General features: G+C 34.4%; 1 protein-coding gene across 1 annotated transcript in view; it reads right to left on the bottom strand.

Annotated features, from left to right (window-relative positions):
• Trf4-1 (Topoisomerase related function 4-1) overlaps positions 1 to 15,019 on the bottom strand; it is a 37,843-nt gene that overhangs the window by 7,914 nt on the left and 14,910 nt on the right. The window contains 3 exon segments of the mRNA XM_073976240.1: positions 8,124 to 8,183; positions 12,618 to 14,249; positions 14,316 to 14,996. Of these exon segments, the coding sequence (XP_073832341.1) occupies positions 8,124 to 8,183; positions 12,618 to 14,249; positions 14,316 to 14,996 (2,373 nt within the window).

Here is a 15,019-nt window from a genome sequence, read left to right as displayed (position 1 = left end):
AATCAAAGTAGTAAAATTTGTATTTATTATAGTTGTTTTCCAATATATTTTAATAATCATTGCCGAAAAATTCTTTTGAAATTAATTTGTTTTTATTTATATATGCTGTCGTTTACAAAATCGGTCACGACTCTTTCCTCGTATTTCAACGCCATACGTAATACCAATTTGTCGTGTTACGCCATACGTAATACCGATTTGTCGTATCAAAAAAATAAATGTTGTATTTAAACCAAGAAATGCGTTCTGGGAATTAGAAATGTATTCCTTTCAATTTTTTTAGGATACAAAATGCTATAAAAGGCAAAAAATTTCGTTGTATATAATTTTTCATCATATTAAAATGTATCTTACGACTACGCCTACGACAACGTCTACGTCACTTGAACGATTACGACTACGCCAACCGTAATAAGGGTGATTGAGAATACAAAAACCCTGGTCAGATCCAGTTCGGATTTTATGGCCTCATCTAAGCCGGACTAAAATTACAGCTTTTTTCATTTAACGGGCCTTTATCTCTGAAACGAATTGGAATTTGGCCTTGCTGTCTTTGGCAATATTGTAGCCCTAAACTAGTAGAACTTATCTTTTGAACAGTATGCTTAAGAAAAGCTCCATCTAGGGCAGGGAGGCCACCAACAACAACTTTCCTATGCCCGCGGGCATACGAAACACACGTACACTATAAACACATTCGTTCGGTTGATGCAATGTTTACGTTTCCACTCACACTAGCACAAGTTATAATCTGCAAATGTGTGTTTTTGGCCATCCCTGATCTAGGGCATCAAAAACTATAAAATATAGAAAATTTTTCATAATTGCTGAAATTCTGGTCAGTATCAGCTAAACTATTGGGAGTTGAACCCAGTAACTCTTGCAAAAATCTTCCAAATAAAGTTCTGAGCAATTCTTCGAAACATTCTGAAAGTCTAAAATCTTTACTTCATGTTTTTTCAACGGTATTTTGCATCATATCTTCTACAACACCCATTTCAAACACAGTTCAGACCAACAGTGGCATAAGAGGGGAATACATGAAATTTGTACCACAGGTAGGTCTCGTTGACCTGAACACAACGATATATATACCATCTCTGGAAAGTCAATACTTCCCGAGATATAGGCCTTTAAAGTTCCAAAAATATGTAGCCAAAGGCCGGCTAATTAGAGAAAAATTAATCATTTAAAATAAACTTTTGTTTCCGTTCCCTAGATTTGCACTTGTCTATAGGAGAAAGTTTTAAATCCCCGGCCGAAGGCCCGCTAACTAGAGAAGAATTTATAATTTAAAATAAATTTTTGTTCCCGTTCTTAAATCCCAGGCCGAAGGCCGGCTATTGGAAAAGAACATTTGGAACTTTAATGGCCTATACATATCTCGGGAAGTATGGACTTCCCAGAGATGCTATATATATTTTTGTGTTCAGAGCAACGAGACCTACCTGTGGTAAAAATTTCAAAAAATAGGGCGTGCGCGTGTATTCCCGTCTTGTTCCCCAACAGTTAATTCTAGGATTTCGGATTTCACCACATTATTGACATATTTATTAAATCGTCAAACAATGTGATAGAGGCGTTTTACAACAATGGCATGTTATGAAAAGTTGTGTATTATATTCCAGCGAATATTTTCCAAAAGAAAACATTAAGAAACAATTAAGAATGGAGATATGGTGCGAAATGTATACAAATTATGGAAATTTTCGTTATATTATAAAATTTGAGGCAATAATTGTAGTTCATATTATAGCCTAGAATTGCATTAAAAAGTCAATATTTAATCATGTTCAGATGTGGCCATAAAATCCAAGCTGGATCTGAAACAACAAAACTCAACTAAGGTTTTCATCGTTTGGGTCCGTACTTTCAAAAAATCCTCTACTCAAATTGTTTAAAAATGTTGCACAGTGTTATATAGACAATGTTTTAACATATTTTTTTTAGTTTAGATACACATTCTAACCTTAAAAATTATATTTATCCACACCATCCAAATAGAGCTATTATCTACATTTTCAAATAGCCCGAAAAGTTATTCCACGCTATACAAGTTAGAATAATCTGCCGAAAAATCATGGGGCGAAATAAAAGCAATAGCGAATGACAGATCATTCTAGAGGATGTTTGTAGAGGTCCTATGCTACTCAAGGAGTCAAGCGGCAAAAAATAAGAAGATACAAATAGCCCAGAAATATCTGCCATAACCAAATTAGATCCAATCCGCACTGACTTATTCAGCCTTATCATGGATTTTCACTAGTAAAAAATTTCGCAAGTGAAACAATTTTCCCTTTCACCTTTTCGCCTTATCGTGATCCATGGGGGAGATGGAAAAAAGGCGAAAAAGAGATAAACAAAAAAGATAAAACCTTAGATAACTTTTAGTGTTGCCATGCTGTAGTTTTCTGTGGGCTGTTTGGGGATGTTCGTGGGACATACACATTTTTTGCTTTCCCATAAAAAAATTAAGCGATAACAACAAATTTGGCAACTCTTCACAGTAAATCTGTGTGGTGCTTTCATGTGTGTGTGAGCGCATTTTTTGTTTACTTTGCATTCGAGCCTATTCATGTGGAAATAAAAATTGAGTTTCATAGAAAAATACCTATTTTATCAATAATTAAATGCATTAAAATTGTAGCATTGTATTTAAGAAGCGTGTTTAAAGTCATTTTTGTTTTAAATATTGCAAAATATGATGTTTTTATTAATATTTTTGCCCAATTCCCCATCAATTTATTTGCGAATTTTTTCACAAACATTTTTCGCTCTCCCTTTCGATTGAGATAGCTATTTTTCACACTTGGCGGATTTTTTCCCTTCCGACCTTCTCCATGATAAGCCGAAGGGGGAAAGGGAAAAAATTCACGGGGAATTGCCGTTCATGATAAGGCTGATTATTTAAATTGCTCAAATCGATTATCCGCATGGACGAACAATTATTCAAATAAATAGGAAACGTTATCTAAATTATGAAAAATGTTTATTCACGTTCTTTAAACATTATCAAGTTATCCAAATAATGAGAAATTTTTATACACGTTCTTCAAAAGAATTTCCAAATTGTAAGAAATGTTTATCCACATCATTTAAACATTATCCATGTTATCCAAATTATTAAAACTGTTTATCCACTTTATCCAAATTATGAAAACTGTTTATCCACATTATTCAAATTATGAGAAATATTTATCCACGTTATCCAAATTATGAAAAATCATGTTATCCTAATTATGAGAAATGTTTAACCCCATTGATCAATCATTGTTTAAATATTATCCAGGGTCTACAAACATTATCCACGTTAACGAAATAACGCCAAAAAATTTTAAATTTATCGATATAAAGAAAAAACGGTATATTTAATAATCCTTAATATTTATCCACAATTTTATCAACATTATCAGAAATGAGCAAATAAGTCGGAAAATTTATGAGCGTTTCCTCAATTATCCAAAATGTTTATCCGTGATATCCAAATATAAATTTATCCATATTTATTCAAAATTTATCCATATATAGCCAAAACTTTAATGTGATCAATAAAGAAACATAAACAAATGAAAACTATACCGCAACTAAATACGCAATCAATATCGCACGTACTAACTATTCTCGTTATCCAAATAATAGGTTGAAAATTTCTGTCACTTAATGGAAAAACAAAAATAATTGAAAAAAAATCGCAAAATCAATTAAGTTAATGAAATGCTATTTGTTTGATGTTTGCCAGCAAAAACATAAGAGAGGAGTACAGACGCTAATGCAAATAGCGAGAAACGCATTACGCGTTATGTAAATAGCATGAAAAGGGAGAGAGAATGTCACACAGGTTATTGAAAGAAGGCGAAAGTATTACTGTTACTTATTACTTGTTATATAAATAACGCAAATATGTTATCATCATGATTAAAATTATCCACATAATTAAATATTATGCAATATTTTACAAATACCGAAAAAATATTACCTAAAAAAGAAGACATTATCGGTGCTATCAAAGATGGTGTCTGTGATCTGTCGTCGCTCGACAAGTTAGAGAAAAAATAACGGTGAGAATCATAACGGGTCACTGCAGAGTGAGATCTCTAACTTCAAAATGGCATGACAGGTGGTGTTGGTTACTGCAGTCTATGTGAAAATTAGGGTAATAACTTTTATGCATTTTTTTGCGAATATTAGAAATACCACCACATAGCCGTATGGGGCATGGAATAATATGAAGAAATGCATTGTCACTTTTCTCCTACAGCTAAAAAAAAGTTCCCGCAACGATTGCCGATCTTTTTCGCCTTTTTTATTTTATTTTTCATTACGACAGAAAATTTTTACTGAAACTAAATATTATCTTCAATATCGGACAATTCTACATGAGACCAATACACAAATTTGGTCAAATCGCGATATTCCCAACTTATTGATATTGTAAGCGTTTATTTTAAAAACTAAAATCATATTGTGCAATTATGAATAAAAATTTCGTGCGGAATCTCTTTTCCCCAATTTCACAACTTTTTATTTGCATATTTATGTCCAAAAGTGAAGATTTTTTCCCCAATTCGGCGAGATTATTCTTTAATTAAGGGATTCTGGTAGTTTTCAACCATTTAAAATATTTATTTTAAAAGAATTTGACTTTTTTTAAATTATTTTCCATGCCGAAAATTACGAAATGAAATTAATTTTTCATTATAAAAATGATCATAAAAAATCATAATAAAAATTATATTAGAAATCGATTTCGGTGCGGAAACTTTTTGCACCGAATCGATTTAAAAAACGATTTTTCGTTATCAGGAAAATATTCCCCACTTGGAACTGGTGAGTTATTTTTTATAGCACTACACCATTTTCACATGTAATTCGAATAATTTCAGTTGTAATTCGAAACATTTCACTTGTAATTTGAGAATTCCAATTGAATTTCGAATTATTTCATTTGTAATTTGAATTATTTAATTTGTAATTCGATTTATTTCATTTGTAATTCGAATTTTTCCATTTGTAATTCAACTTTTTTCAATTGAAATTCCAAATGTAAAACTTCGATTTACAAATACATAGAAAAATTCAAATTACAAATGGAGAAATTCGAATTACGAATAAAATAATTCGAATTACAAATGAAAAAATTCAAATTACAAATGAAATAATTCGAATATCAAATGAAATTCTCAAATTACAAATGAAATAATTCGAAATTCAATTGGAGTTCTCAAATTACAAGTGAAACGTTTCGAATTTCAAATGAAATAATCAAATTACAACTGAAATTCTTCAAATTGCATGTGAAAATGGTGTAGTGAAGATACAGAGAGACTATCGAACATCCACTTTGTGGGTACCTCTGTTCCAAACAAGAAGACACCAAACACCAAATAGATATGAGATGGATACTCCATATTTTCTAACTACCATAGACCCCATTAATCATTTAATTTTGCCAAGCTCTTATCACGGCTTTCCTTCTATTTATTTCCACTAAAACAATCGATCAACAACGCGGCTACACTCTAGAAATCTAATCTTTTTCACCTCCAACGCAATGAGCAATATCCATTACCTCATCTCCTTCTTCATCTTCAATTCGTCGGGCAATAACTCTCAACGAAATCTAATCTTTTTCCTCTCCAATATCCACTACCTCATCTCCTTCTTCATCTTCAATTCGTCGGGCAATAACTCTCAATGAAATCTAATCTTTTTCATCTCTAACGCAACGAGCAATATCCACTACCTCATCTCCTTCTTTATCTTCAATTCGACGGGCAATAACTCTCAACGATCTATCGTCATATTTAACTGATAATCATTTTTTCATCATCTTTACTTCATCAACCTCATATTCATTACATAATCATGTTCACCATTGACCTATCCAGGATGAACACAATAGGCCAACAACAGTCTCCGGGTGAAGTAGTCACCTATACTATTAGATGGTTTAAGCATATCCTATCGGTGTTAGCAAATAGTAGCCAAACTGCATTCAAGTAATAATATAATTTTATAAATATTCCGCATTACTCAAAACCCGGGTCAACTTCAAGAGCATGAGGCACATTGAACGAAAACAAGATCCTTGTCATCCCAATAGCACGAAAGAAACAGTTCAGGCTCCTCCTAAAACTTAAAAAAAATCACAACAAACATTAACCACCTCATCCTAAAACACATAGGGGGTTATCATGAACGGCAATTCGCCGTGAATTTTTTCACTTTCTCCCTATAGTCCCGGTCCACACTACTATGAATTTCATTAACAAATTTCATGAAATTAGGCGTTCTTAGCTCGAATTCCCCACTACAGCATTTTTATGATTTTACTCTACTATGGAACTCGATCTAGAGACGCATAATTTCGTGTCAAAATTTCAGTGAAATTACTGTAGTGTGGCCCGGGACTAAGTTGCAACGGCGGAAAGACGAAATTCACGGGGAAATTTCATTCATGATAACCCCCATAATATTAATCAAATAACGGAAATATTTCAAACATTAGGCCTGTTCGATAACTTCGCAAGTAAAAAGTACTTGCAAGTTCTTGCAATTACTTGCTAGTACTTCATTTCTCTTTCACTGAACAAGTTTATTATCGAACAGAATTTTTGTACAAATTTGTGCAAACTTTTGGGTTATCGAACAGACCTATTATTAAAAACACAAATATTGCCGCTTTAACTTGTGAAATAGAATAGGAAGAAAAATATTGAATGAAAAAACACTTACATTTTTATAAATATAAAAACATTATCTTGTGTGTGTGTTAATGGCGATGGCGCATGTGAATGGGGGAATGGATAGTGTTGTTGTTGCACCAAGAAGCTTAGGCAAATATCCTTATTTGTGGTTGTTGGTAGCTGCTTAGTGTTGTTTGCGTTCCTGTAAAGTGCTTCTTTTTACAACTAGTTATCTACACAGGACAACATTACTGATAGAATGGGGGAGATATCCATTGATTCTACATTACATTGGAGGGGGATATTTGTTTTGTTTTCAACTATTTTGGATGCAGATCTACAACGATGATGACGACAACAGTTATAATGGTTGATTTTTAATTTGGAATAATATGTATTGTACTACAACACCAAAAAAGGTGTTTTTGGTTTCTTGCTGTTGTTTTTGTTGTTATTGGATTCGTTTTGTAGCAACTACTGTCTGTCTACTTATCAATGAATGATTATTCTGCTTGAGTTTTGTTGGGATAATTCATTTGGTTTTCGCCTACAATTTCGTTGTTGTTGCTGGATTTTTATGTATGCATGTATGTACTTGTTTGTTAAATGTTTATATTTAAGTTTTTGTTTTGTATAAATATGTATATATTTTTGTAGTAAGGTAGCATCTATGGTTTTGTCATAGTCTTTTAAGTTTTACTGAAGAGAAGAAGAAAACATCATTAAGAGACTGTTTGACCACTGAGTAATGAGATGAAAGAGGAAGGACATGGAAAGAGGAGTAGGAACGTGCCAACGGGTTGTAAGGCAATGCAAATTATTGTTGAATTTAGCTTTTGGCATACTGGGGGGGGAGGTTGGGGAAAGTTATTGGAAAATTATGGATTTTCACAACTATTTCTTACAATTTGTGTTTCTCTTTGAGGTTAAGTTTTTTGTGTGTAGCTAATAACGACGACGACAATATTGCTTATCATATTCTATTGGGGAAAAGGTGTTAAGGAGTGAGTGAGAGAGAGGAAGGAAAAAGGTGGAGTAGTAGTTATTAGTTATTAGCTCTCACTTATGGAAAGATAATTAACTCTGCCTGGTGGAGTAGTATTTTAGGAGGGAGACTAACAATTAGATATAAATTAAATGATAGTATTTTGTTGTTGTTCTTGCTGTTGTTATTTCTCCATTTCTTTTATGTTTTAATATCTTTCTCTTCATATTTGCTAAATGCTTAAGTTTGTTTACTTATCTATCTGTAACTTTGTGGTTTTTGTTTGTTTTTATAGTTGGATAATTCGTTCTAAGATCATCTTATTCTTAATCTCTTGTATGTAGGTGTTTGTGTGTGTGGATGTATAGTCTATTGCGGGAGTGAGGATGCTGTAGTTCTGGTGGATTACTTCCATTTATTCGATTTGTTGCCTTTCTTCGTTTTCTTCTTACCATTGCCATTATTACTGCTATTGTTGCTATTCTTGCTGTAGTTACGACCATGTTGGTGTTCTGTGGAGAAAAGGAGGAGAACGAAAATTAATAAAAACAAAAAATAATTTCGAGGTTAGGTTTTATATAGTACAAAACCTAGGAAGAGAAACAAATATCGAGAAATTGTTATTGAAATAATTAGGATAAAAGGGATAACCCATTATCCAAATAAAGATAAATTTTATTTAAATTAAATGAATATGTTATCTATGTACGTTATCCAAACAACGTCAATATGTTATCCACGTTATCCAAATAACGTTAATATGTTATCCACGTTATCCAAATAACGTTAATATGTTATCCACGTTATCCAAATAACGTTAATATATTATCCACGTTATCCAAAGAACGTTAATATGTTATCCACGTTATCCAAATAACGTGAATATCTTATCCACGTTATCCAAAGAACGTTAATATATTATCCACGTTATCCAAGCAAATTGAATATGTTATCCACGTTATCCAAAGAACGTGAATATATTATCCACATTATCCAAAGAACGTTAATATGTTATCCACGTTATCCAAATAACGTGAATATATTATCCACGTTATCCAAATAACGAGAATATTTTATCCACGTTATTCAAATAACGTTAATATGTTATCCACGTTATTCAAATAACGTTAATATGTTATCCACATTATTCAAATAACGTGAATATATTATCCACGTTATCCAAATAACGTGAATATTTTATCCACGTTATTCAAATAGCGTTAATATGTTATCCACGTTATCCAAATAACGTTAATATGTTATCCACATTATCCAAATAACGTGAATATATTAACCACGTTATCCAAATAACGTGAATATTTTATCCACGTTATTCAAATAGCGTTAATATGTTATCCACGTTATCCAAATAACGTGAATATTTTATCCACGTTATCCAAATAACGTGAATATTTTATCCACGTTATTCAAATAACGTTAATGTGTTATCCACGTTATCCAAATAACGTGAATATATTATCCACGTTACCCAAAGAACGTTAATATATTATCCACGTTATCCAAATAACGTGAATATATTATCCACGTCCAAATAACGTTAATTTGTTATCCACGTTATCCAAATGACGTTAATATGTTATCCACGTTATTCAAATAACGTTAATATGTTATCCACGTTATCCAAATAACGTGAATATTTTATCCACGTTATTCAAATAACGTTAATATGTTATCCACATTATCCAAATAACGTCAATATATTATCCACGTTATCCAAATAACGTGAATATTTTATCCCCGTTATTCAAATAGCGTTAATATGTTATCCACGTTATCCAAATAACGTGAATATTTTATCCACGTTATTCAAATAACCATGACATAAACGTAACAACGAAAGTACGTTTTATAAAATGCTATATTTGGTCGGTGCTGCTATATGGAACAGAAGTTTGGACGCTCAAATCCTCTGATGAAAGAAAATTGGAAGCCTTCGAAATGTGGATTTACCGGCGAGTACTGAAAATACCATGGACTGCGAGAATTTCTAATGACGAAGTACTAAGAAGGATGAATGTAAGCCGGCAGTTAATAACAACAATAAAAAGTCGCAAAATAGCATATCTTGGACACGTATTAAGGAACAATAAATACAACATTTTACGAGCAATTTTAAAAGGTAAAAATTGATGGAAGGCGTGCTAGAGGAAGAAAAGAAACATCTTGGCTCAAAAACATCATGGACTGGACAGGTTATACCGACGAAACTGATCTGCTGAATGCTGCAAGACACAGAGAGCTGACAACCACTATACTATAACATAAATATAATGCGATAAATATTAAAAAATAAAATGAATTGTACGATCACTTATATCCGGATAACGGATGAGTAAATAAAGAAGAAGATTCAAATAACGTTAATATGTTATCCACGTTATCCAAATAACGTGAATATATTATCCACGTTACCCAAAGAACGTTAATATATTATACACGTCCAAATAACGTTAATATGTTATCCACGTTATTCAAATAACGTTAATATATTATCCACGTTATCCAAATAATGTGAATATTTTATCCACGTTATCCAAATAACGTGAATATTTTATCCACGTTATTCAAATAACGTTAATATGTTATCCACGTTATCCAAATAACGTGAATATAATATCCACGTTACCCAAAGAACGTTAATATATTATCCACGTTATCCAAATAACGTGAATATATTATCCACGTCCAAATAACGTTAATTTGTTATCCACGTCCAAATAACGTTAATTTGTTATCCACGTTATCCAAATGACGTTAATATGTTATCCACGTTATTCAAATAACGTTAATATGTTATCCACGTTTTCCAAATAACGTGAATATTTTATCCCCGTTATTCAAATAACGTTAATATGTTATCCACATTATCCAAATAACGTGAATATATTATCCACGTTATCCAAATAACGTGAATATTTTATCCACGTTATTCAAATAACGTGAACATTTTATCCACGTTATCCAAATAACGTGAATATTTTATCCACGTTATCCAAATAACGTGAATATTTTATCCACGTTATCCAAATAACGTGAATATTTTATCCACGTTATCCAAATAACGTGAATATTTTATCCACGTTATCCAAATAACGTGAATATTTTATCCACGTTATCCAAATAAAGTGAATATGTTACCCAAATAACGCGAATATACTATCCACGTTATCCACATAACCCAATATACCCAAATAACGTGAATATACTATCCACGTTATCCAAATAACGTAAATATATTATCCACGTTATCCAAATAACGTGAATATCTTATCCACGTTATCCAAATAACGTGAATGTATTATCCACGTTATACAAAGAACGTTAATATATTATCGACGTTATTCAAATAGCGTTAATATGTTATCCACGTTATCCAAATAACGTGAATATTTTATCCACGTTATTCAAATAACGTTAATATGTTATCCACGTTATCCAAATAACGTGTATATGTTATCTACGTTATCTAAATAACGTGTATATGTTATCTACGTTATCTAAATAACGTGTATATGTTATCCGCGTTATCCAAATAACGTGTATATGTTATCTACGTTATCTAAATAACGTGTATATGTTATCCGCGTTATCCAAATAACGGGAATGTGTTATTCACATTACCATAATAAAGTGAATATGTTATCCACGTTATCTAAATAAAGTGTATATGTTATCCACGTTAACCAAATACGGTGAATATGTTATCCACGTTATCCAAATAACTTTCAAATATTATCCACGTTATACAGATAACGTGAATATGTTATCCACTTTAACAAAATTACGTGAATATATTGTTGTTGTAACAGTGTTTATTATTGTATGTTTGTGAATATGTTATCCAAATAAACAGAATACTTTATCCAAGTTATCGAAACAACGTGAGTATGTTATCCAAGTTATCCATGCGCGGATTTAAGATCACAATTTCTCCATTAAATTCATGGAAATTTTTTCTGCGGGAAAAAATGTGTCCGAACCGAAATTATCCAGAAAGTTGTGTCCTACTTATCATAGATCCACTAATGCCAGGGCACAAGGCGACCAAGGGTCAATCAGTGTTTTAGGCGTCTGTATTAGAAGGGTTCTTCTTGGATCCTCTTGAACGACTTAGTTGTCATGTTCTTGCCGTGGTGTTACTTACGCAACCAAGTAGACTATTGTTAACCAACCATTCTAGAGAAAAACGATGCTCCTTAATCTCTGTCATTGTGGCGATTATATCGAGCAGGATGCAATTGGGATAGACACTCTGATAGCTAAATTAACCAAAGGCGTTTCTACAAGTTTGGTATCGTGTATGGGAAGGGCTTACACACGTTCTCAGGAAGCTCCGGTAGGCAGTCCGCTCTCCCCAACCAAGATTAAGCAAAGTAAATTTATATGGAATAATCTTAAGAAAATGAACAAGTTCGAAATCTCTACTACCACTGCCAACAACCAAAATACTGACGTCTCTACAACCTAACCAAAGGCACATGGTTCCTTCCAAACCTTATTCTACGGTTAGATGTAATTCAAAGTCTGGAAAAATTTCAGCATGTAGGAGATACTGCTGAACCAACATGAGCCAACCTATGCTCAGTTCCGGAACCTGCAATTTTGAATTTTTTTTCTTTATAAATTTGTCACTTGTCTCGTCCCAATAACATTGAAGCGCAAAACATTGTCCCCTCAATTAAAAAAGTAGCAAAAACTGTACTTGTGTACCTGAATTTGCCGTCAAGGAACCCATAGTACAACGAAAATTGCGAAAATTCTGAACTTATCTATTCTAAAAAGGAGAGGAGACTCCCAGATGCAGAGACATAAAAGAAGTCTCTCAAAAGAAGTTTTCTATAAATAGAAGTCCGCCAAGGCCAAACACCATCGACCAGACCTTCACTTAGCGACAAATTATTTACTATCATCCTACTACAACTTACCGCTTTTAATATTCGATGCTGACACTGACGACGACGATGCCGAATTGGATGGACGTGATTCCGATTCCGAACCAGATTTGGAAGAGGAATCTGATATTGTACAAACGGAAGATTCCGATGAAATGGAAATAATCGATATGGTCGACGAGGCCGATGTTAGAATTCCATGTGTAGTACTGCTGCTGGTGGCATTGGAATTATTTCGCGGCAGTGATGTGCCAGAAGTTGAGGATGTGGCGGAGGTGTTGATATTACTACTACTATTATTTGATGTTGTTGTGGAGGAATTTTGTTGTAATCGTTGTTGCCTCACTTGTTGCTGTTGTTGTATACGTTGTTGTTGATTTGAATAGCGGGGTTTATTGGTGCTACCACTGGTGTTGGTTGTGCCACTACCACCACTGTTATTGGGTGTATTTGAGGAACCAGACGAACTGCTGGCAACATATTTTGTATTTGAAGATGACGATGATGACGTGGCGGCATATTGCTGTTGATATTGTTGTTGCATGGGAGGTGGAACATAGAATTGTTGGCGGTAATAATGTTGTTTTGATGATTGCTGTTGTTGTTGCTGCTGCTGATGATTCTGTTGCTGTTGTTGTTGCTGTTGATGTTGTCGCGGGGGTGAAGGTGATAAAAGATTTTTCTTATGTTGCTGTTGCTGCTGTTGAGCTGGACAAGAAGGCATCTTAAATTCATGGCCCTGTTGCTGCTGTTGTTGTTGCGGCATAAGTGGCTGTTGTTGTTGCTGTTGCAGGTGTGTATTTGATTTTACTGTTGTAATATCTGAACTTGACGAAACAATCGGTGATGGTGGTACATTATGTATCTCATGGAACGACTTTGCGGCTAATGTGGGTGATGTTGTGGTCGATAATGGCGTCGCTGCCACCACCACTGGCGTTGATGACGATGATGATGACGATGGTACAGCTGCTGCTGACGATGAAGATATAAAAGTAGTTGTGTGTGTTTGTGTTGGCGTTAGAGGCTGCGTGGTTTGCTGCTGCAACTGCATCTGTTTCAGCATGGTTGTCGCTGCCGACACTGTGAACTGTGAGGGTGTTCCAGCTGTCTGCATCTGAACCATTTGTTGCTGCTGTTGTTGCTGTTGCTGCACCAAACCTGCAACTATTCATCATGTATCCATCCGGGCAGCTGTGTGAATATTCGCGGATGTAGCCATATTACCAGCTGGACCACCGGCCATTATCGGAACACCACCTCCATTTCCACCAAGGTTCGATGGTGAAGTGGAATCGGCATCACATTCTTTGCTGTCTTCTGAATCATCACCGGACGAGGTGCTGCCACGCCGATGACGCATCGATGACATCGCCGCCGAGTGGTGCTGTTGTTGTTGCTGCTGCTGTTGGTGATGATAGGGATGTGGTATTATGTGTATCTGCTGCTGTTGTCCAGTAAGGGCACCAGCTGGCAGCATTGTGGAAGGCAATAATTGTATTTGCATATATTTTGGGGTGTTCCCCGCAACAGTGGGTGTGCCCGGCAGCAGTGGTGCCCCCAGTGCAGATACAGGTGAGTGGCGGGCAAGGACCAAATGTTCAAAATGTTCTCGTATCCATTCACGATAGTCTATAACATCGTCTGTGATACGTATGATACGTCCTGTAGATGAAGAGAAAGGAAACTCTAAGAATGCAATTCTATGAAAACTTTTGTTATACCACTTACCCAATATTGAACGTTCATTGCAATCATTGGCCCAATTATTTAGTGGACTCACAGCCTGTGACAGCATTAGGTAGGCATATTCAAATGCCTGTTTAACCTGCAGCGCTCCATATGAACTCCGGCCAATGTCATTACCCGGCGTTAAAGGATCCTCAATGCACAACAGTGAAGGTCTATGGCCATCAATCATATCACGTTGTAAGTCTTCTTTGGGTATGTAACGGCCTCCATTTTTAATGGAAATGCCTATTTTCATGTAGTTGAATTTACGACCGTATAGCTCGAAAAATTCCAATAATAAAACGCCCAAGTTATCAGTCTCTGCATGGATTTGACGCGGATGCAACTGTAGAAAGCTAATGCACATCAAGATCAGTGAATAGGAAGAAATGCCACCGGTGAAAACTTCATTGAGATCACGTTGAAGTAAAAATTGTTTCAAAACTAGCACCAATTTCGCCAATAGCGGAAATTCCTGTTTGTATTTTTTAATGAGCTCTGCCGATTGGACACCCGATTGCATATTGAATGAAATGTCCACTTTGACTTGAGTTTCACGATCCGTTAATTTGATAATTGGCACGGAGGCTTTATCAAGTACACGAACCGAATGAGGTTCAGCGATACCACGGGCAATGAGTTCGGTTTCCAATGTCCTTAGAGGCATTTTATCCCAGAGACCTAGTGGAGGGAGGACAAGAGAA

The sequence above is a fragment of the Musca autumnalis genome, unplaced genomic scaffold (assembly GCF_047663935.1).
Source record: "Musca autumnalis isolate F117 unplaced genomic scaffold, ASM4766393v1 scaffold_3, whole genome shotgun sequence".
Classification (NCBI taxonomy): domain Eukaryota; kingdom Metazoa; phylum Arthropoda; class Insecta; order Diptera; family Muscidae; genus Musca; species Musca autumnalis.
Note: the sequence above shows the minus strand (reverse complement) of the source record. Positions and strands in the feature narration are given on the sequence as shown.